This window comes from Bos javanicus, chromosome X (assembly GCF_032452875.1).
Source record: "Bos javanicus breed banteng chromosome X, ARS-OSU_banteng_1.0, whole genome shotgun sequence".
Classification (NCBI taxonomy): Eukaryota; Metazoa; Chordata; class Mammalia; order Artiodactyla; family Bovidae; genus Bos; species Bos javanicus.
In genome coordinates this window covers 77918788-77942069 of record NC_083897.1, presented here as the reverse complement: position 1 = coordinate 77942069, position 23282 = coordinate 77918788, and the positions used below count along the sequence as shown (strand labels likewise).

Here is a 23282-nt window from a genome sequence, read left to right as displayed (position 1 = left end):
TCTCACCATGTATCAGTAACTTCCTATTAAGCACTTACAGTGTTTGCAGCTGTGAGTGGGAAAAAAAAAAAAGAGAGAGAGAGACCTGCATGATTTCGGAACAGTTACTTCTAGCATGTTGAATTGTTTACAGTGATAGACAGGAAACTGGGAACTTTGCCAAAAGAGACTAGATAAGCATTAGGTTTGTACTCTGTCATTACATTTTCTAGTAAATGGTTCTGACAAATTAATGTTTGAAGGGTGAATATAAGTGGGGGCCAGGTCTAAAATCTTTGATTACCTGAAAGCTTGAGTCCTCGTTCCCCTACTTGGGTGTCATATCCATGTGGCATTCGAAGAATTGCATCATGGAGTCCAGCTAATTTTGCCACTGCATATACTTCCTCAGGTGAAGCACTGATGTTTCCATATAAGAGGTTGTAGTAAATGGTATTATGGAAGAGGACAGCATCCTGGACCAGATTTATATATATACACACATAGATACGCATGTTTCATATTTTAAAAATTCAAACAACAGTAAAGACATAAAGAGTAACATGTGATAAAAGGGGTCTTTTATTAATATCATCCCTCATGCCTGCTTCATTTCCCTTCCCAGAGCCAATCACCATGAACCATTTGTTGTGTATCATTCCAAACTTTTTCTGATACATTTATATGCTTAAACATACACCTTTTTTTTTCCCCCAACAAAAGTGGGGCCATACTATATGAGTTGCTTTTTTCACTTAACACAACTGGGGATTGTTCATGTCAATAGCAGAAACCTACCTCATTCTTTTTAAGTTTTGTGATACTAAGGATGTATCATATTTATCTTATCCATTCCTATACTGATGGGTATTAATTAAAACTTTTGCTATTGTAAACAATGTTGAAATAAAATATCATTATATAATGACTTATACACACCCATGTATTTCTGTAAGAAAGATTCCCAGAAGCAGACTGTTGGGTTACAAGCATACATTTACCCTTGGATAGTATGGCCCAACTGTCTTCCAAAAATGTTCCAACAGCATATATTCCAACCAACAATGTATGAGGGTGCCAGGTCCCCATATCCTCAACAACCCTGGATATTAATAAGTTTTCATTGTTGCTACTTTTAAGGGTAAAATGTAGTTTTTGTTTAAATTGGCATTTCTCTTATTACTAATGAAATTGAATATATTTCATATATTAATATCTCAGAAGCTTTTAAATTGGACTTAAAACACAGAAAACAAAGAATTTATGCATTATAGATTATGCAAAAGCATTCGTTTGATATTTCAATTTATTCTGACATGGCACACTAAAGCTAATTTACTTAATGCAAGTATCTACCTCCCACTTTTCTTTCAGTATCCAATGGTTGTAAGGCAATAGTAAGATGAAACAAAATGATTCTATTGATTAACATTAACCAGTACACTCAATTAATTAAGATCTTCTTTAATATCATAATCAGCCCTAGAGTTACAGATATTATTTCAAATCATATTTTAATAACTTTTACACCTAATACATGTATGGATGTGAGAGTTGGACTGTGAAGAAGGCTGACCGCTGAAGAATTGATGCTTTTGAACTGTGGTGTCGGAGAAGATTCTTGAGAGTCCCTTAGACTGCAAGGAGATCCAACCAATCCATTCTAAAGGAGATCAGCCCTGGGATTTCTTTGGAAGGAATGATGCTAAAGCTGAAACTCCAGTACTTTGGCCACCTCATGCGAAGAGTTGACTCATTGGAAAAGACTCTGATGCTGGGAGGGATTGGGGGCAAGAGAAGAAGGGGACAACAGAGGATGAGATGGCTGGATGGCATCACTGACTCGATGGACGTGAGTCTGAGTGAACTCCGGGAGTTGGTGATGGACAGGGAGGCCTGGCATGCTGCAATTCATGGGGTCGCAAAGAGTCGGACACGACTGAGCGACTGATCTGATCTGATCCCTAATACTAATATAAACTTTTCTTGTATGGAGGTGATAGTTCAATCCAATGAGTTTAAAGTTCTGCAAAGAGAAAACACTTATTTTTAAATATTTTCTATTTGGAAAAAAAATTAAAATAAATGGTAACTGGAAATGTTAAAAATACAAAATGTATGGTAAAATAAAAGTTAATTAAATAATCCATAATCCCACCAACCAGCAATAACTACTATTAACATGTTGGTGTATTTTCTCCAATTTTTTTCTGTTACATGTGTTTATTTAATATTATAAAATGGAGATATTACATTTTGTTTGGAAATTCTTTTTCAACAAACTTTGTAGCTGAGTATTTTTCCATGATACTCAATATTCTTTATAAACATGATATTTATATTGTTCCTAACTTCTGCTATTATAAACAAACTATAATGAACAGCTTAGCATATAAAAATCTGTTCACTTCTCTATTTCCTTACTAAAACTTCCTAGAGGTAGAATTACTGTAATAAAGACTAAATATTTTTCAGACTCTTGTTATATACTGCCAATTTGCTCATCAGGAAAGCTGTATGCTTCCTCCAGCAAGAGACTGGCCATTTCACATAGCCTTACCCAAACTAGACATCATGAATTTTTAAATCTTTACCGGTCTGATGGGTGAGAAGTGGTATACCATTGTTGATTTAATTACTAAGATTTCTAATGAGGATGAGCATCTTTTCTTTCATTTATTGATCATGTATATTTTTCCTTAGTGAATAAAATGCTTTATTTTTCAATATAATTGAACATATAGTCTACAAATCACCTAAATCAAAAAGACCTAGGAGGCATATTCACAAACGCAGGTTTCTGGGGCCCACACTGCCCTCATAAACAGTGTGTGAAAGGGAGTTGGAATTGGAAAGGGAGTTGGAGTTGGAAAAATCTCCCTAGGTGACTCACGCACTCCAAATTTGGGATTCTCAGTGAAAGGGAGGACAGGGCCGAGTGGCATGTGTCAGATCAGTTGAGGACCTTTTACAAGCTATATAACATGGACAGAGAAGCCTGGCAGGCTACAGTCCATGGGGTCACAAAGAGTTGAACATGACTTAGCAACTAAACCACCTATGCTACAACTAAGTCCCAGGTCTCTCTATTGGCTTTCAGCATAAGAAAAACTTATAACCTATAGGGCTATCTCCTTATCTTCTCAGAGCTTACTCTGAACTTGTTTCCCTCTACAGTCACTCAGCAAATACTTGTTAAATGCTCACTATGGGTCAGGCACTGTGCTTGGTACTTGGGGACAAGGAATACCAACTTGAAGTTGGCAGCCCAACTGTTTTATAATTTTTATAGATTTACTATGTCAAAAACTGCTCAAATAATAGTTTTCATTTACTGAACAGTTATGTGAGGGACACTGTACTTGGTGCTTTACACATATATTTCTAATCCATATTAATTCTGTCCTATAAGAAAAATGGTATCCTTATTTTACAGATGAGGAAACTGAGGCTTACAACTATACAACATATAAGGGTTAAAGCTGGGCTTAGAATCCAGTTCTGTCTGACTCCAGTCTGAGCTCTTTCCTCTATGTTATGTTTTCTTCCTAAGGCTTAAAAAAAATCTTCCCATCATGAAGATTTTTAAATTCATGATTTTTGGTAACAGAATATGGCCTGTAGGGCCTAACGCTTCCAACTTAATTAACATATACTGACTCCTTGGATCCAAATTATTCTAGTAAAAGATTCAGCAAGCCAACAAATCTTCCCCCAAATAGGTTTTTTCCTTTTTTAAATACCTGAGGTACCACTCCCACTGCCCTCCGAAGGCTTTCCAGGCTCACATCTTGTATATTTTGACCAGCAAGGTAAATGTTACCCTTTTGAGGCTCATAGAAGCGAAATAATAGCCTCACTATTGTGCTTTTCCTGAAATAGAAAACAAGGAAAGGTTATATAGCTCCAACTGGCATTAAGGAACCCCAATTTTAAACTACAGTCATCATTTTATTATGACAAATAAAAAATATTACATTGGGAATCATCAATCAATGATGCAAAATTTTATAAACAACTAAATTACCCACCCTGACCCACTACCTCCTACAATAGCCACTTTCTTTCCTGCAGGGACTTCAAAAGATATTCCATTAAGGACTTTCTGCCCCTCAATGTATTCAAAATGCACATTATCAAAGGCCACCGTAGCTGTCTGTGGTGTGATCTGAAGGGGAGATGCCATCGCTTTGTCCTAGCAGGGAAGAAAAAAAAAAAAAGCCACTTTATACACTGCCGAGAGTATTGCTATGCAGATAATTTTCTAATTTACAGAGATAAAAAGGAAAATAAAGGGAAAGGAGAAAGTTTATAAGTGGAGTTAGATCACTTCTATGCATGCTTTTAAAGATGTTTTTTCCCTCACTGCTAAGGGCAAAAATCTTGAATGCTCTGATTTCTGATCAATTTGTTTTGGGGAGGAAGAAAGATGGTGGGCAGGGGAGAAAGGAGGTTGAGAATATAAGGAGAGGCAATAACATTTTGTATCATTATTAGCAAAAGTAAATCAAGTGCAAGTACAAATAATTGAAGTTAATAAAATTTAGTGTCTAGGTATAATATTCTTTGCTAATGTTATAAGGTTTCTAAACATAGAAGTAAAAGCTGTAACAGCCATTTAATACACATTATAGTCCCAATTCCTGCAAAAGACAAATTAGTTTGCTAACATGGTGATATAAGACTGTTATCCCATTATGGGATGATGCTTATATGCTTTTAAAAAGGTATTAAATACATTACTTACTTTAATTCGGGTGTCTACCTTGAGTAGAGTAAACAAGGTGTTCATATCTATAAGTGCTTGTCTAGTCTCTCTGTATACAGTTCCCAGAAAGTTAAGAGGTAATGAAAGCTGAAAAAGCAGTCCATTCACCATTACTAAATCTCCAACAGTAAGGGTACCTTAATATGCAGTTGGTAGAGAAAAAAAAAATACTTTAGATGTCATGAACTTTCCAGTTTAAGAGAAGTTTACAGTTTCTTACTGTGGAATACAGTTGAAAACATACATAATCAGCAACGGTAAGGCCTAATCTAATTCCAAAGCATTTTAACCCATAATTTAGAAATATAGGGAACTAGATATGTGCTAAGTGGAATGGGAAAAGCCTACCCATACACTACACATGATATATAAGAAAAAAGAATGGTTTAAAAAACAGAAAGAATGGTTTTAAAATGCAGACAGAAATGGAAGGCTGAAAATCTTTCCTTTCTTCCTAAGATACTAGCATAATATAAAGTAGAATTTTTTAAAAGTATAAATTAAAACATTGGAGCAAATGGGTATCATGATTGGGAATGATAAACCATATATTAAGTTCATAGTGAATGAAAGAATCCTAACTGAACAAGCAAGTTACAGAAAAGAGGTAAGGATATTGTTTATTTTTGAAATGTTTTACAAATGAACAGCTAATAGATAAAAGGGTTACTAGTAATAAGACCGCTTGCACTTTAGTCCTTTGGACTAAACACTAAGTTAATTACACTTCTTTCCAGGTCCACAAGAGAAATTAGAAATATTAGATGCTAAAAAGTATGTTACTCCTAAAAGAATCAGATTGTAGCCCCACAAACAGCAATCCCAATCAATGAGAAAATTAGTGCTAAATTTGTAGCATAAAACAAAAGAAAACAACATACCATCAAGAAAACATATTGTGATACAAAAATGAAAGTACTCCAAGGATGTTATAGTACCTTATTAAAAATGCTTTATATTTAAGACTAAAATACATATTCCTTTCATTAATATTTATTTATAAAGGTTAAGTAAAACACTGACAAACGTGAAAACCACAGATCTATTACCTGCCACAATTCCCTGACTGGCGAGCACCATTATGGCTGTTAAGCCAACACTGAAAATAGCACTTTGACCAAAGTTCAGCATAGCCAGAGTAGAGGTACTTTTCAATGAAGCAGCTTCATATGTCTTCAAAAATCCATCATATCTTTGTGCTTCATAATTTTCATTATTAAAATACTACAAAATACATAAAATAGTAATTATATACAAGTATAATTGGAATCAGACTTCATCTATGGATACAATTTTGTACTGCACAGGAAATTTTAAAAACTAACTTTCAATACATCGGACTATGGTACACCTGCAGTTTTCCACTATGGACAGTATTTTAGAAGTCCATAAAATTCATCCCCAAAATATTTAAAGAATGCCTAGTTAATTTAAATCCAGATCTATAAAAAGGTGTCAAGGGACTTTCTTCACAAAGCCTTCCCTTGATCCCCTGAGACTCTCTGAATTCACAATTTCATTGCCCCCACCACATTATGCCTTCTTGTGTCATCACTTGCATACTTTAACTCTCCCAATGCTTAGCAAATTCTGGGAGGGCAAGGATTAAACAGCAATCATTGATTTTACTGCCCTCCTCATTACAGGACTTAGCATAGTGCTTTGCACACAAGAGGCATTCAGTAATATTTATTAAGTGGAAAAATAAACAAATAAATGAAAGAATTAGTGAAAAGCACTATGCTAGGCACTATGAAAGATACAGATTCAAAACTCAGTGTGCATTCTGAATCAAATGCTAACTAAACTGTCACCACCACTTATAAATTAATTTAGAAGATAAAGTTCTGATGGTGCCACACAAAAAATGAGGCGGAAAGAAAGGGAAACTCCTAAATAAAAGAAAAAACAATAAAGTACTATTATTTCATCATATTAAGAGATCCTATCCTAATCTGCAGCTCTAACGTACAGCACCTGTATTAAATGCCAGAACAAATCTTAGTACAGTGTGAAAGGAAGAAAAAGTCAAATTAAATGTATTACCTTCACAGTTTCATAATTCAGCAGCGAGTCTATGGCAGCATTGCCTGCATCATTATCTGCTTTGTTCATTTCTATTCTAAATTTAGTTCTGTAAGACAAAGATGTGCATAGGTATGGAATGTCTGCTATAGAAGCATAACTAATTTCTTCACCTTGACTGACCTCTGGAGAACACCTTACCTCCACTGTGTGATGGCAACTGTGAATGCTGTGTATGCACCAAGCGTCCCAAGGGTCACCAATGCAAACTGGGCACCACATCTATAATACTGGAAAAGACAAAAAAAGAAATGAGCTTAGTCATTATTTCTATCAAATAGTTTATAATATATAATAGCAAACCTCAAAGATTCTAATTAAAAATATGTTGGATGAAACTGGAGCCTATTATACAGAGCGAACTAAGCCAGAAGGAAAAACATCAATACAGTATACTAATGCATATATATGGAATTTAAAAAGATGGTAACAATAACCCGGTGTACGAGACAGCAAAAGAGACACTGATGTATAGAACAGTCTTATGGACTCTGTGGGAGAGGGAGAGGGTAGGAAGATTTGGGAGAATGACACTGAAATATGTAAAATATCATGTAAGAAACGAGTTGCCAGTCCAGGTTCGATGTACGATACTGGATGCTTGGGGCTAGTGCACTGGGACGACCCAGAGGGATGGTATGGGGAGGGAGGAGGGAGGAGGGTTCAGGATGGGGAACACATGTATACCTGTGGCGGATTCATTTTGATATTTGGCAAGACTAATACAATTATGTAAAGTTTAAAAATAAATAAAATTTAAAAAAAATAATAAAAACTAAAAAAAAAAAATGTTGGTATAAAGTTGTATATATGAAAAACTAAGTAAGAAAACAAATACCTTAGAAAACCAACTTTAAGTTATACACATACTTTTAATTATAAAATATGAAACGGTGAATAATTATGCCTAAAATGTTATGAATGGTGAATAGCAAGAAACGTAGATAATCTGAGCATACCAGTCCAAAGTCATACACCATAATGTCTGCTAACAACAAAAAAACTGCAAGCATTAGCTAAATGACTGATCTACGTGTAGAACTGAACAACTCTTTACAACAACAACATGATAAAAGACTTTAGCTACAGTCCTTTGAAGCTTGTGGCAAAATAATTAAACTGCATAATCCTTCTGGCATCATGGAATTTTGCTTTAAAATCATCAGCATGCAACAGTACAAAAGCTTCAAGTACTAAGCATCTACTAACAAGAATGTATGATAAAAGTTGTCATGAAAAATGTTTTACTTACCAAAACACCACTGACAAGAGTCACCTCAAACATGATGGGAAGAAGATTAAATACTAAAGCACTTAGGACAAAACTGATACCCCTTGTCCCTCTGTCAATAGCCTTTGATAAAGCTCCTGTCTGTCTGCTCAGGTGGAAAGCCAGATCCAGGTTGTGAAGATGGAGAAAGACATTTTTGGCGATTCTTCGGATTGAATTTTGGGCTACCTTGCCAAATACTGCATTTCGAACTTCATTAAAAAAGGCAGCTCCCGCTCTTGATACACCATCTAACAATACATTCAAGAAAAAATGGGGTGCAAAAACATTAGAATTGTTGCAGTGCAAAAAACAGCAAGGGCTCAGAAAATGTTCGTACAATGAATGAGCATATCACAGAATACTTACACTAAAAGAAACCTAGAAAACATCTAGCCTAGTGAGTATTAATTTTCCCACCACTATGAAAATCCTTCATTGTTATTTACCCCCATAAGGTCCCAGATGTTGAAAGACTTTTTTTCCAAGTAAATACTTTTACTAAATAGCAACCCAAAAGACCCTGATGCTGGGAAAGATTGAAGGAAGGAGGAGAAGGGGACGACAGAGGATGAGATGGCTGGATGGCATCACCAACTCAATGGACATGAGTTTGAGTAGGCTCTGGGAGTTGGTGATGGACAGGGAGGCCTAGTGTGCTGCAGTCCATGGGGTTGCAAAGAGTCGGACATGACTGAGCGACTGAACTGAACTGAGCCCATAAGGTCTTATTATAGATAAATGCACAGTATCTGTTCAGGTTTTGTGATCTAATTCAATTCTTCCAAGAAACAAATGATAAAATTGATATCCTGAAAAATCCAAGTGCTTTGACTAAGCATGCCGCAACTCAGGTCTGAATCTCACAGAGTATCCTTTCTATGGCATGGGGACACAAAGCATTATATTCTTTATAAATTGCAGATCTGTGTCATGGCTACTGAATATAATTTAAAAACATATTAATATACTGCTACTGCTAAGTCATGTAAGTCGTGTCCGACTCTGTGCGACTCCATAGACGGCCGCCCACCAGGCTCCTCCGTCCCTGGGATTCTCCAGGCAAGAACACTGGAGTGGGTTGCCATTTCCTTCTCCAATGCATGAAAGTGGAAAGTGAAAGCAAAGTCGCTCAGTCGTGTCCGACTCCTAGCAACCCCATAGACTGCAGCCTAGCAGGCTCCTCCACCCATGGGATTTTCCAGGCAAGAGTACTGGAGTGGGGTGCCATTGCCTTCTCCGAATACATATATCATTATTTAGCCATTTCCTGTTTAACAACTAACAACAACAGCAAGAATATAACTATAGTCTTACTAAAAAGATATCTTATAAGGAGTCTATTAGAAGTGGCTGTTATGAATTTAATATCTTATTTCAGGTTATTGCTTTCTAGAACTTAGAAACTTTTATTATATAATTTTTGGAAAGTATATAGTACAAAGAACATTTAAAAATCACATATCAAAAAAAATTGCACATAACACAAATATCCAAAATGCTAAATTATGTTTGTGGTTAAAGGTCATATGCTCAAGTATGATAAAACCCTCTTGAAGAAAGTCAACACCTGTAGACAGATTAAAGAACCACACATACAGCCAATCAGAACTGCTGTTGCCATGGTTGCAACTGTATTTGGTGCATCACTCAGGTTCAGCATGTTTCCCGACATCTGGTTGAGGCTGTCTACAGCATATTTAAACATGAAGGGAACCACAATATTCATGGCCTAAAAACATAAAAGTAGCAATTATCCATCATATACAAATTATTTTTTTACAAAAGTATAAATATTTACCTTAAACTAGCATTTATGGGAATGTTTAGATAGTAACCATTTACCATGGAATCATTTTTCCTAGTTTATAAAGACAAAATCTTTGGCAGTAGGAGAGCTGTCATTTCAGGATTCCTACCTCACACTGACTGCCATGTTAATATTCACTTACAAGCTATGTGCATTAGTCAAATGCTCCTGCCTCCATGAAATCACCCCATCATCCACTCAAAAATTCTTTCTTTGTTATCTAAAATCCTACAGAGCTCATGACAGCAAATTGCCTTATGTTATAGTTACTTGTGTATATATTTTTCTTTTCTACCAGATTCTTGACATTCTGTATCATATTCCTCTTTCTGTCCCATAAGAGTACAATGCTTTGTAGGTAGAAGGTGTTCAATAAATATGTGTAAAATTATTTATTCACCAAAATAATGGTAAAACCAAAATTACACAGCAAAAAGGATCTCAAAAGCAGATAAATTATAAGTATCTGTGGTTGATTCATTCACCACTGGCAGGGGAAAAAGAAACAACACTGATAGATATATTTGCCCCAGAAAAAATCCCTTTGCTCCAATACCATATAAAACAAAACCCAATGAATACCAAGTTAAGCTTTCAAACACCAACCTATTTCTCCATGAGAATACACCAGAAAAAAAAAATAGGGGTACAATGCTTTCATATATTCAAGATAAGTTAGTCAATCACTTACTCACATTTCACATTTTCTATAAAGTTATACTGTTAAAAACACTAACCATCATTTAGAAAAAGGAAGTTGGTAAAGCTGGCCGTTTTCTTTGCAGAAATTAAATTCATATACATTAATAATGTGAAAACAATTTTATAAGACTTAACAAAAACAATGAAATCCCAGTTCTCGTTAGTTCCATTATTATATCATTCATCTTTGATAAACAGAAAGAATATGGTCAATAAATCTAAGATTAGCTACAACTGACAGGAACTATGTAAACCTTACCAATCAAGATTTCAAATGTATAAAAATGTCTTAGCAACCAAGTAGGTACTGTAACATTTAATATCATTAAAATAGACAGCAGATGTTGGAATATTTGTAAAACTCAATGCTATGGAAAAAATTGCTTAAAACTTTAAGATTTACAACTTCCCAAATATAATCTAATAAATAGTTGGTTTCAAGTAACATAAAAATTTCTAAATTCTGATTCCCATATAATCATATATTCTTAGGCATTTTGCTTCTACTTGAAATGGTCTCCTTGCTCAATTTACCTCTCCACTTTGTTCTTCAAAACCCACTTTTAATCTCATTCCTATCGTGACGCCTTCTCTAAAATCTGCAGCCCTTTTGGCACTTTCTATTTTCTAACCTTTCTTTTTTTTATAGTTTAAAGCACAGCATTTATAATTTTTATCATATATTTATCACTCACTTTATCTCCAGGTGCATGTGTATGGATAAGTCAGTGGAAACCTTCTGCAACAAACATTTTGTAAAAATAGCTCTAGGAGTAGCAATGGTGCCTAGGTACCTATCACAAAGGTGAGAGCTGAATGAAATGGGTATTACCTCCAAAACTGAGAAAACTCAGGTTCTATGATTTTTAATGACTTGTTTAGTAAGCAGCGAGGCTGGAATTAAAATCCAGGTCTACTTTGAAATTCAGAATTTTTTCCAGTATACCATAACCATATCAGCAGCTTATAAGGCAGGGCCAATAGTATTTAATTATTTTTGTACCTTAAAATGGCTGGAGAAGGAAATGGCAACCTACTCCAGTATTCTTGCCTGAAGAATCCCATGGACAGAGGAGCCTGGCAGGCTACAGTCCATGGGGTCACAAGAGTTGGACATGACTTAGTGACAAAACCACGACCACCACCCTAAATGGATACTCTTAAGTGTAATACTTAAACCAGTTACAGCAGGTAACAGCTGAAAAGTATTTAAATAAATTTGCACAAGTAATTTAAATAAATTTGAACAGATTCCAGGTTTTCTGTATAATAAGGCTAAATCCCCTCACTTGCATTCCAGTATACCAGGGACTCTTTGGTGGCTCAATGATAAAGAATCTGCTTGCAATGCAAGAGACACAGCTTCAATCCCTGGGTCAGGAACTTCCCCTGGAGAAGAAAATGGCAACCTACTCCAGCATTCTTGCCTGAGAAATCAAATGGACAGAGGAGCCTGGCAGGCTACAGTTCATGGGGTTGTAAGAATCAGTCACGACATAGCAACTAAAACACCACCACACTTTTGAGTGCAAGAAAAAGTAATAGTTACAGCTAGCCTGCAATTCTCACAATGCATAGCCCATTATATCTTTGCCATACTTAGAGTAAATTGTCATTGAAACTAATGTATCACCAAGAAAATTGTGCAATTTTATTTTTTTTGAAAATGTATTTACATTTGGTCAAATTGAGAGCATCCTTATAAGCATATAAAGAATTTGAATGTCATCTGTCTGTAGTTAGCATGGTGCTAAGAACATACACTACCTGTAATGATAATTGTTGATTACTGTCAGTTTCCCTATAAAAGTAATTTTTAAAAGAAAAGGAAAACCACCAAAGAAATGGAAAAGATTACATGTAGATGTTATCTACATGTAGACCATTAGTATACCATTACATGTGGTTTCCACTGATCTTGTGATATTTTGAGGATGTGTTTAGTTGCTCAGTCATGTCTGACTCTGTGGCCCCATGGACTGTGCCAGGCTCCTCAGTCCATGGAATTTTCCAGGCAGGAATACTGGAGTGGATTGCCATTCCCTACTCTGGGGGTTTTCCTGACCCAGGGATCAAACCCACATCTCAGATCTCCTTCTTCGGTGGGTGGATTCTGGGACTGGGGGTGGTGGTGGTGGCAAATACTGATTTCCCCCTAATATTCTGCCTTCAGCAGAACTAGGCTTAAATCATCTCAGACAACTGTGATTTTCTAACTGTTCATTTTGAAATAATTATAGGCTGACAGAAAGTTGCGGAAGTAGTAGAGAGACTCATAACCCTTCACCCAGCATCTCCTAATGATGGCATCTATTATATAGCTGTAGTTCAATATCAAAATCAAAAATGTACATTGGCACATTGCTGTTAACCAGGCTATAGAACTCATTCAGTTTTCATCATTTTTAAATGTGTATTAGTGTGTGTGTGGTTTGTATGTGTTATCTATATGGTTCTATGCAATTTTATCCCATGTTCAGATCCATGTAATCATCACAACAATCAAGACACAGAACTGTACCATCACCACAAAAGAACTTCCTTATGCTACTTATTTATATTCTTTCATCAAAGATGATACATCTATCAACAGCTCATCTCTTTTTACTGCTGAGTACTAGTCCATGGATGTAGCAGAATTTATTCAACCACTCACTCATATCTGAAGGATATTATGGTTGTTTCTAGTTTGGGGCTATTATTAATAATGATGTAATGAACATTTTCATACAGGTGGTCATATGTTTTCATTTCTCTATGATAAATGCCCACCTGGGTAATTGGTAAGTCATACAGTTAACAATACTCTTTCATAGTGGCTGGTACCACTTTATATTACTATAAGTAAAGTATGAATGATCCAATTCCTGTGCATCCTCACCAACATTTGGTATCATCACAGTTTTTAAAAATTTTGAAACTATTTTAATAGGTGTATAGTGATATTTCATTGTGGTTTAAATTTGCATTTCCATAACAGCAAAGATGTTGAACATCTTTGCATGTACTCTGTGATTCATATACCCTCTCTGATAAAATATGTTGGTGTCTTTTGTGCATTCTATATTCGGATTGTTTTTTGCTACTGAAATTTTAGGAATTCTTTATATTCTAGATATAGCCCTCTGTTGGTTATGTGATTTGTAAATATTTCCTTCCAGTACATAGCTTGTCTTTCATCTTACTGAGGCACCTGAATTCCTATCCACCTAGAGTCATGAGTCCCTTTCCCTAGGAAACACTGGAGGCCAAGGTAAGACTTTCCTTGGACTTTCAAACCCATTTGCAGAGCAGTGCCACGAGAGGCCTGCTAAATAGAAAGATTTAAATGAGGTTCAGTCTAATAGTACCCCAAATGCCCAGGTTTCCATTAAAAAATCACTCATCATCCCAAGAATGCCTAAGATAGCAACTTGAATAAGAAAATACAATGGACAGAAATATTAGAACTACCTGACTAGAATTTCAGAGTAGCTATCATAAAAGTACTTCAAAGAACATTTATAAACATGCTTAAATCAACAAAAATAGAATGCCTCAGCAAATAGAGATAAAAGAAGCAAATGAAAAAATCTGAAACTGAAAAATATAACAAGTAAAAAAGCCTGAATGGATGGGATCCATGGCAGAATGAAGAGGACAAAGGAAAGAAAATGTAAACTTAAAGATAGAACAATAGAAATTACTGAATATGAACAACAGAGAGAAAATAGACTTAAAAAAAAAACAAAAACAGTAAACAAGACACAGAAGCCTAAGGGACCATAAGAAAAGATCTAGCATTCCTTTTCAGAGTGCCAGAAGAATAAGAGAAAAAGTGTGAAACTAGAAAATGTATTCAAATAAACAAAAACTCCTCTAATTTGGCAAAGACAAACCTAAGAATTCAAGAAGCTGAGCAACCATAAATAGGGATATATCCAAAGAAATCCACACTTAGACATATCAAAATTAAACTTCTGAAAGTTAAAGACAAAAAAACTACTAAAAGAGCTAGACACAAATAATACATTAAGTACAAGAGAAAAACAATTTGAAGACAGAAGATTTCCAGGGAGGCTAGCAGGAAGTAGCATTTTTCAAGTGGTAAAAGAACTGTCAACCAAAATCCTATCACCACAAATTAGCCTTCAGAAATGAAGGGAACAGCAACACCTTCTCAGAGTAAAGAAAACTAATAAGAATTAATTAACAGCAGACCTGTTCTAAAAGAAAAGCTAAAGGAAATTCTTCATATTCAGGGTAATGCTAATTGAAGCAGTATGAATCCCAGAACATTAGGACTGAAGGAAAAGTAACAGAAATGGTAAATATCTAAGCAAATATAGTAGCATATTCTTAAGTTCTATAAAATACATTTGATGGTTTAGAGCAAAAATTAAAACACTGACTAATGGGGTTTTCAATGTATGCAGATGTAACACATAAAATGATTTGTAAACATAAAGGGGGTCTTAGAGGGTGGTAAGGGTTTTACATTTCACTTGAAGTGATAATGTACTGATTCTGAGTAGACCGTGAAAAGTATATTATAATTCCTAAAGCAACTACTAAAAACTTATACAAAGAGATAGAGCAAAAGGCACAAGAGATAAAATGGGATAGTAAAACCTGTTCAAATAATGCAAAATATGGTAGGAAAGGTGAAACAAAGCAACAAAATAAAAAGACAACTAGCAGGAAACAAATAATAAAATAGAAGACCACTATTTTCAATAGCTAGGACATGGAAGGAACCTAGTTGTTCATCGACAGATGAATGGATAAAGAAGTCATTGAACATATATGCAATGGAATATTACTCAGCCATAAAAAGGAACACATTTGAGTCAGTCCTAATGAGGTGGATGAACCTAGAGCCTATTTTACAGAGTGAAGTAATTCAGTAAGAGAAAAACAAATATCGTGTATTAATGCATATATATGGAATCTAGAAAAATGGTACTGATGAACCTATTTGCAGGGGAGTAACAGACATGCAGACATAAGAGAACAGATTTGTGGACACTGGGGGAAGGAGAGGGTGAGACAAATAGAGAGAGCAACATTGAAACATATGCATTACCACATGAAAAACAGATAGCTGGAGGGAATTCCCTGTTCCCAAGGAAGCAGTTCAAATCTGGTGCTCTCTGACTACTTGTGGGGGGGGGCAGGGGGGTGGTGGCAGGTGGAGGGAGAATGGAGTGGGATGTGGGAGGGTTAAGAGGAAGGGGAAATATGTACACCTATGGTTCATTCATGTTGATATATGGCAGTAACCAACATAATATTGTAAAGCAATTATTCTCCAATTAAAAATAAATAAATTAAGATATACAAACTCAACTCAGGTCAGCTCTCAAAAATAAAATGGTAGCCTGAACTCCAAATACATCAGTAATTACCAAGACAATTATCATTATAATGAGCAATATAAATAAACAATTATTAATGTATCAATAAACAAGCAATGAACAACTGGAAACCAACACTTTAAAAAATTTACAACACCCCTTCCCACAAAAACAAATCCTTAAGTATAAACCCAGGGTTTCTCATCCTTCACTACTAACATTTAGATAATTTTTCTTATAGGAGGGGTTGTTCTGTGTACTTCAGGATGTTTAGTGTCTAACCTCTACTGATCACAAGCTAGTAGCACTCCCCAGCACTGTGCAAATGTGACCAATAAAAGAGGCGGGAATACCAGACCACCTGACCTGCTTCTTGAGAAATCTGTATGCAGGTCAGGAAGCAACAGTTAGAACTAGACATGGAACAACAGACTGGTTCCAAATAGGAAAAGGAGTACATCAAGACTGTATATTGTCACCCTGCTTATTTAACTTCTATGCAGAGTACAACATGAGAAATGCTGGACTGGAGGAAACACAAGCTGGAATCAAGATTGCCGGGAGAAATATCAATAACCTCAGATATGCAGGTGACACCACCCTTATGGTAGAAAGTGAAGAGGAACTAAAAAGCCTCTTGATGACAGTGAAAGTGGAGAGTGAAGAAGTTGGCTTAAAGCTCAACATTCAGAAAACGAAGATCATGGCATCCAGTCCCATCACTTCATGGGAAATAGATGGGGAAACAGTGGAAACAGTGTCAGACTTTATTTTGGGGGGCTCCAAAATCACTCCAGATGGTGACTGCAGCCATGAAATTAAAAGACGCTTACTCCTTGGAAGGAAAGTTATGACCAACCTAGACAGCATATTGAAAAGCAGAGACATTACTTTGCCAACAAAGGTCCATCTAGTCAAGGCTATGGTTTTTCCTGTGGTCATGTATGGATGTGAGAGTTGGACTGTGAAGAAGGCTGAGCACCGAAGAATTGATGCTTTTGAACTGTGGTGTTGGAGAAGACTGTTGAGAGTCCCTTGGACTGCAAGGAGATCCAACCTGTCCATTCTGAAGGAGATCAGCCCTGGGATTTCTTTGGAAGGGATGATGCTAAAGCTGAAACTCCAGTACTCTGGCCACCTCATGCGAAGAGTTGACTCATTGGAAAAGACTCTGATGCTGGGAGGGATTGGGGGCAGGAGGAGAAGGGGACGACAGAGGATGAGATGGCTAGATGGCATCACTGACTCGATGGACGTGAGTCTGGGTGAATTCCGGGAGTTGGTGATGCACAGGGAGGCCTGGCGTGCTGCGATTCATGGGGTCGCAATGAGTCAGACACGACTGAGCGACTGAACTGAACTGAACTGAACTGAAAGTGTTAAAGTGTCAGTTGCTTAGTTGTGTCCAACTCTTTGTGACCCATGGACTGTAGCCTGCCAGGCTCCTCTGTTCATGGAATTCTCTAGGCAAAAACACTGTTGTGGGTTGCCATTCCCTTCTCCAGGGATCTTCCAGACCCAGGGATTGAACCTGGGTCTCCTGCACTGCAGGCAGATTCTTTATTGTCTGAGCTACCAGGGAAGCCCTAGATACTGCCAAATGTCCCCTGAAGGGCAAAATCACCCCTAATTGGGAACCACTGATCTAATCAAATATGTACAGTATCTATATGCTGAAAGCTATAAATACATATGAAATAAATTACAGACGATCTAAATAAATGGGGAGACATACTGTGTTCATCAACTGTAAGAATCAACATAGTAAGGGGCATCAATTTTCCCTAAATTGGTCTAGAGATTTATTAAAAATCCATTTAAGAGTCCCATCCAGCTTGTTTGTAGCAATGATTGAAGAAAAGAAACTAGAAAAGCCAAAATAATTTTGGAAAAAAAATCAGAAGAACCATACTATCTCTCTTTAAGACGTACTATAAAACTACAATATGGAAGGCATTGTGATGTTGATGAATGGAGAGACACATAGATCAAAGAAACAATTCAGAAAATGATGACATCCAACTATCTATCTGAGAAAGAATAGTGGCTCCCTAAATATTTCCATGTACTAATATCCAGAACCTAGAAGATGATACCTTACATGGTAAAATGGACTTTGCAGATGTGATTAAAGAATATGAGCTGGGGAGAGTATTCTGGATTATCTAGGTGGGCCACATATAATCAAAAAGGTCCTTATAAGTGGGAAGTAGGAGGGCCAAAATGAAGAAAAAAATGATATGACTATAGAATCCAACAGTTAAGAGTCAAGAAGACTGAAGTTGCTGTTAGCTTTAAGATGGAGGAAGGGGCCTCAAGCCAAACGATCAGGTGACTTCTAGAAGCTGGAAGTGAAAGTGAACGTTGTTCAGTTGTGTCCGACTCTGGGACCCAATGGACTATACAGTTCATGGAATTCTCCAGGCCAGAATACTGGAGCGGGTAGCCTTTCCCTTCTCCAGGGGATCTTCCCAACTCAAGGATCAAAACTGGGTCTCCCACACTGCAGTGGATTCTTTACCAGCTGAGCCCTAAGGGAAGCCCCAAGAATACTCGAGTGGGTAGCCTATTCCTTCTCCAGCAGATCTTCCCAACCCAGGAATTGAATGGGGGTCTTTTGCATTGCAGGCGGATTCTTTACCAATTGAGCTATCAGAGAAGCCCAGAAGCTGTAAAAGGCAAGGAAACTGATCCTCTCTCAAGAGACTCTAGAGGGAGCACAATCCCGCTAAATGCCTTTATTTTGATCCAGTGAAATCTAATTTTGGACTCCTGACCTTTAGAAACATAAGACAATAAATTCGTGTTGTCTAAGTACTAAATTTTTGAAAAGTTGTTATAGCAGCAATAGGAAACAAAGAAAATTCAATGGGGAGAAGAGAGCCTTCATGTAGGAACAACCAGACAAAACCATGAAACTTCACTTAAATGCAAAGCAATAATTGATGCAAAATGGAGCACAGATCTAAATGTAAATATAACTTTTAGATGAAAACACAGGGGAAAATCTTAATGACCTTAAGTTAGGCAAATAGTTCTTAGACATAACAACCAAAACATAATCCATAAAGAAAAAAATGATGAACTGAAATCTATTAAAATTTAAAACATTTATTCTATAGAAGATACTATTAAGGGAACTGAAAAACAAGCTATACACTGGGAGAAAATATTTGCAAATTATATATCTGAGAAAGGTCTCATACAGAATATATAAATAACTCACTAAACTCAACAGTAGAAACAACAGTCCAAATAAAAAATGGACAAAACATTTGTACAGACACTTCATCAAAGTGGACATGGATGGCAACAAAGCACAAGCAAAGATATTCAACATCATTAGCCATTAGAGAAATGTATATTAAAGCCACAAGAAAGCACTATGCCTGATGATACCAAGGGTAGTACTAGGTTTGTGCAAACGTAATCACAGTTTTAGACCATGAACTTTATAAATCATTATAACTAGGCTCAAATACATCTTTATTAATCAAAATAAGAACCATTACAATCAATACATTTTTGCCAATGAGAAATTAGTTTCTTCATTCTTATATCATAAAAATCTGTGCTTCAGGATTCAACAAACTTTTTGGAAAGTATTTTCTGTGCCTGCTGGTTGTGGAATCATTTTCCCTGCAAAAATGGTGTCAAAATACTTGAAGAAGTAGTAATCAGTTGATGAGAGGTCAGGTGAATATGATGGACAAGGCATAACTTTGTAACCAAATTCATTCAACCTTTGAGGCACTGGTTGTGCAACGTACAGTCAGTCTTCTCCTTTGTCATGGAGAAGACTTGGGCTCTTTCTGTTGACCAATGCTGGCTGCAGGCATTGCAGTTTTTGGTGCATCTCACTGATTTTGCTGAGCATATTTCTCAGATGTAATAGTTTTGTCAGGATTCAGAAAGCCGTAGTGGATCAGACTAGCAGAAGAACACCAAACAGTGATCATGACCTCATTTTGGTGCAAGTTTGGCATTGGGAAATGCTTTGGAGCTGCTTCTTGGTTCAACCGCTGAGCTGGTTATCATCAGTTGTCATATAAAATCCACTTTTCATCACGTGTCATAGTCTGATCAAGATATGGTTCATTGTTGTTACACAGAATAACAGAAGACGACACTGCAAAATGACAACTTTTTTTTGATTTTCTGGTTACCTCATGAGGCATCCACTTATTGAGCTTTCTCACCTCTCCAATTTGCTTCAAATGCCAAACGACTGCAGAATGGTCTACACTGAGTTCTTCAGCAACTTTTCATGTAGTTGTAAGAAGATCAGCTTCAATGACTGCTCTCAACTGGCCATTGTTAATTTTCAATGGCCGGCCACTATGCTCCTCATCTTCAAGGCTCTTGTTTCCTTTGCAGGAACTTTTTGAACCACCACTGCACTGTACCTTCATTCGGTGTTCGTGGGCCAAACCCAGTGTTGATGTTTTGAGCTCTCTGCTGCTTTACAACTCATTTTGAACTTGAATAAGAAAATCACTTGAATTTGACTTTTGGCTAACATCATTTCCAGAGTTAAAAGTAAATATAAAATAAACAGGAAGTGATATGTTATCGGAAGAGAAGACTCTACACATGGACATCACCAGATGGTCAACACCGAAATCAGATTGATTATGTTCTTTGCAGCCAAAGATGAAGAAGCTCTATACAGTCAGCAAAAACAAGACCAGGAGCTGACTGTGGCTCAGATCATGAACTCGTTATTGCCAAATTCAGACTTAAACTGAAAAAAGTGGGGAAAACCACAAGACCATTCAGGAATGACCTAAATCAAATCCCTTATGAGTATACAGTGGAAGTGCGAAATAGATTTAAGGGACTAGATCTGACAGACAGAGTGCCTGATGAACTATGGACGGAGGTTCCTGACATTGTACAGGAGACAGGGATCAGGATCATCCCCAAGAAAAAGAAATGCAAAAAAGCAAAATGGCTGTCTGGGGAGGCCTTACAAATAGCTGTGAAAAGAAGAGAAGTGAAAAGCAAAGGAGAAAAGGAAAGATATAAACATCTGAATGCAGAGTTCCAAAGAATAACAAGAAGAGATAAGAAAGTATTCCTCAGCAATCGATGCAAAGAAATAGAGGAAAACAACAGAATGGGAAAGACTAGAGATCTCTTCAAGAAAATTAGAGATACCAAGGGAACATTTCATGCAAAGATGAGCTCGATAAAGGACAGAAATGGTATGAACCTAATGGAAGCAGAAGATATTAAGAAGATGTGGCAAGAATACACAGAAGGACTGTACAAAAAAGATCTTCATGACCCAGATAATCACGATGGTGTGATCACTTACCTAGAGCCAGACATCCTGGAACGTGAAGTCAAATGGGCCTTAGGTTGGCCACCTCACGCAAAGAGTTGACTCATTGGAAAAGACTCTGATGCTGGGAGGGATTGGGGGCAGGAGGAGAAGGGGACGACAGAGGATGAGATGGCTGGATGGCATCACTGACTCGATGGACGTGAGTCTGAGTGAACTTTGGGAGTGGTGATGGACAGGGAGGCCTGGCGTGCTGCGCTTCATGGGGTCACAAAGAGTCGGACACGACTGAGCGACTGAACTGAACTGAAAAACATCGTGGGGATTCTTCTCGGGTGGTCCAGTGGTTAAGAATCCACTTTGCAATGCATCAGACACAAGTTTGATCCGTGGTTGGGGATCCCACCTGCCACAGAGCAACTAAGGCCTCGGGCCACAATAGAGTCCAGGCACCACATTGAAGGCCCTGAAGGACACAACTCAGACCCACTGCAGCCAGATAAATAAATAAAGATTGTTTTAAAATAAAAAAAAAAAATGGGCCTTAGGAAGCATCACTATGAACAAAGCTAGGGGAGGTGATGGAATTCCAGTTGAGCTATTTCAAATCCTGAAAGATCATGCTGTGAAAGTGCTGCACTCAATATGCCAGCAAATTTGGAAAACTCAGCAGTGGCCACAGGACTGGAAAAGGTCAGTTTTCATTCCAATCCCAAAGAAAGGCAATGCCAAAGAATGCTCTGAGTACCGCACAAACTGCACTCATCTCACACGCTAGTAAAGTAATGCTCAAAATTCTCCAAGCCAGGCTTCAGCAATACATGAACCATGAACTTCCAGATGTTCAAGCTGGTTTTAGAAAAGGCAGAAGAACCAGAGATCAAATTGCCAACATCCACTGGATCATGGAAAAAGCAAGAGTTCCAGAAAAACATCTATTTCTGCTTTATTGACTATGCCAAAGCCTTTGACTGTGTGGATCATAAGAAACTGTGGAAAATTCTGAAAGAGATGGGAATACCAGACCACCTGACCTGCCTCTTGAGAAACCTATATGCAGGCCAGGAAGCAGCAGTTAGAACTGGACATGGAACAACAGACTGGTTCCACATAGGAAAAGGAGTACATCAAGGCTGTATATTGTCACCCTGCATGTTTAACTTCTATGCAGAGTACATAATGAGAAATGCTGGCCTGGAAGAAGCACAAGCTGGAATCAAGATTGCCAGGAGAAATATCAATAACCTCGGATATGTAGATGACACCACCCTTATGGCAGAAAGTGAAGACGAACTAAAAAGCCTCTAGATGAAAGTGAAAGAGGAGAGTGAAAAAGTTGGCTTAAAGCTCAACATTAAGAAAACTAAGATTGTGGCATCTGGTCCCATCACTTCATAGGAAACAGATGGGGAAACAGTGGAAACAGTGTCAGACTTTATTTTGGGGGGCTCCAAAATCACTGCAGATGGTGACTGCAGCCATGAAATTAAAAGACACTTGCTCCTTGGAGGAAAAGCTATGAGAAACCTAGACAGCATATTAAACAGCAGAGACATTACTTTGCTGACATAGGTCCATCTAGTCAAAGCTATGGTATTTCCAGTAGTCATGTATGGTTGTGAGAGTTGAACCATAAAGAGGGCCAAAGAACTGATGCTTTTGAACTACTGTGCTGGAGAAGACTTGGATTCCATGGACTGCAAGGTAATCAAACCAGTCTATCCTAAATGAAACCAACCTTGAATACTCATTGAAAGGACTGATGCTGAAGCTCCAATACTTTGACCACCTACTGTGAAGAGCTGACTCATTAGAAAAGACCCTGAAATTGGAAAAGATTGAAGGCAGGAGGAGAAGGGGACCACAGAGGATGAGATGGTTGGATGGGATCACCGACTCAGTGGACATGAGTTTGAGCAAAACTCTGGGAGATAGCGAAGGACATGGAAGCCTGGCATGCTGCAGTCTTGGGGATGTAAAGAGTCAGACACGAATCAGAGACTGAACAACAAATGACTATTATTGTACCTAAAGATAACAGACTT

The 23282-nt window shown here is 37.2% G+C and overlaps 1 protein-coding gene and 1 pseudogene across 3 annotated transcripts in view; both read right to left on the bottom strand.

The window, feature by feature from the left end:
* ABCB7 (ATP binding cassette subfamily B member 7) overlaps positions 1–23282 on the bottom strand; it is a 147176-nt gene that overhangs the window by 21771 nt on the left and 102123 nt on the right. For 2 of the 3 annotated variants that reach the window (XM_061409679.1, XM_061409680.1), the window contains 9 exons: positions 9702–9834; positions 8085–8353; positions 6974–7062; positions 6794–6881; positions 5797–5971; positions 4727–4884; positions 4011–4174; positions 3723–3852; positions 284–455 (listed from right to left, as the gene is read on the bottom strand). In XM_061409679.1, the coding sequence (XP_061265663.1) occupies positions 284–455; positions 3723–3852; positions 4011–4174; positions 4727–4884; positions 5797–5971; positions 6794–6881; positions 6974–7062; positions 8085–8353; positions 9702–9834 (1378 nt within the window). Of the gene's footprint in view, positions 1–283; positions 456–1427; positions 2006–3722; positions 3853–4010; positions 4175–4726; positions 4885–5796; positions 5972–6793; positions 6882–6973; positions 7063–8084; positions 8354–9701; positions 9835–23282 lie in introns of those variants that run through there. The other variant, XM_061409682.1, reaches the window with a different exon arrangement.
* Positions 14350–21695, bottom strand: LOC133242216 (histone-lysine N-methyltransferase SETMAR-like; annotated as a pseudogene).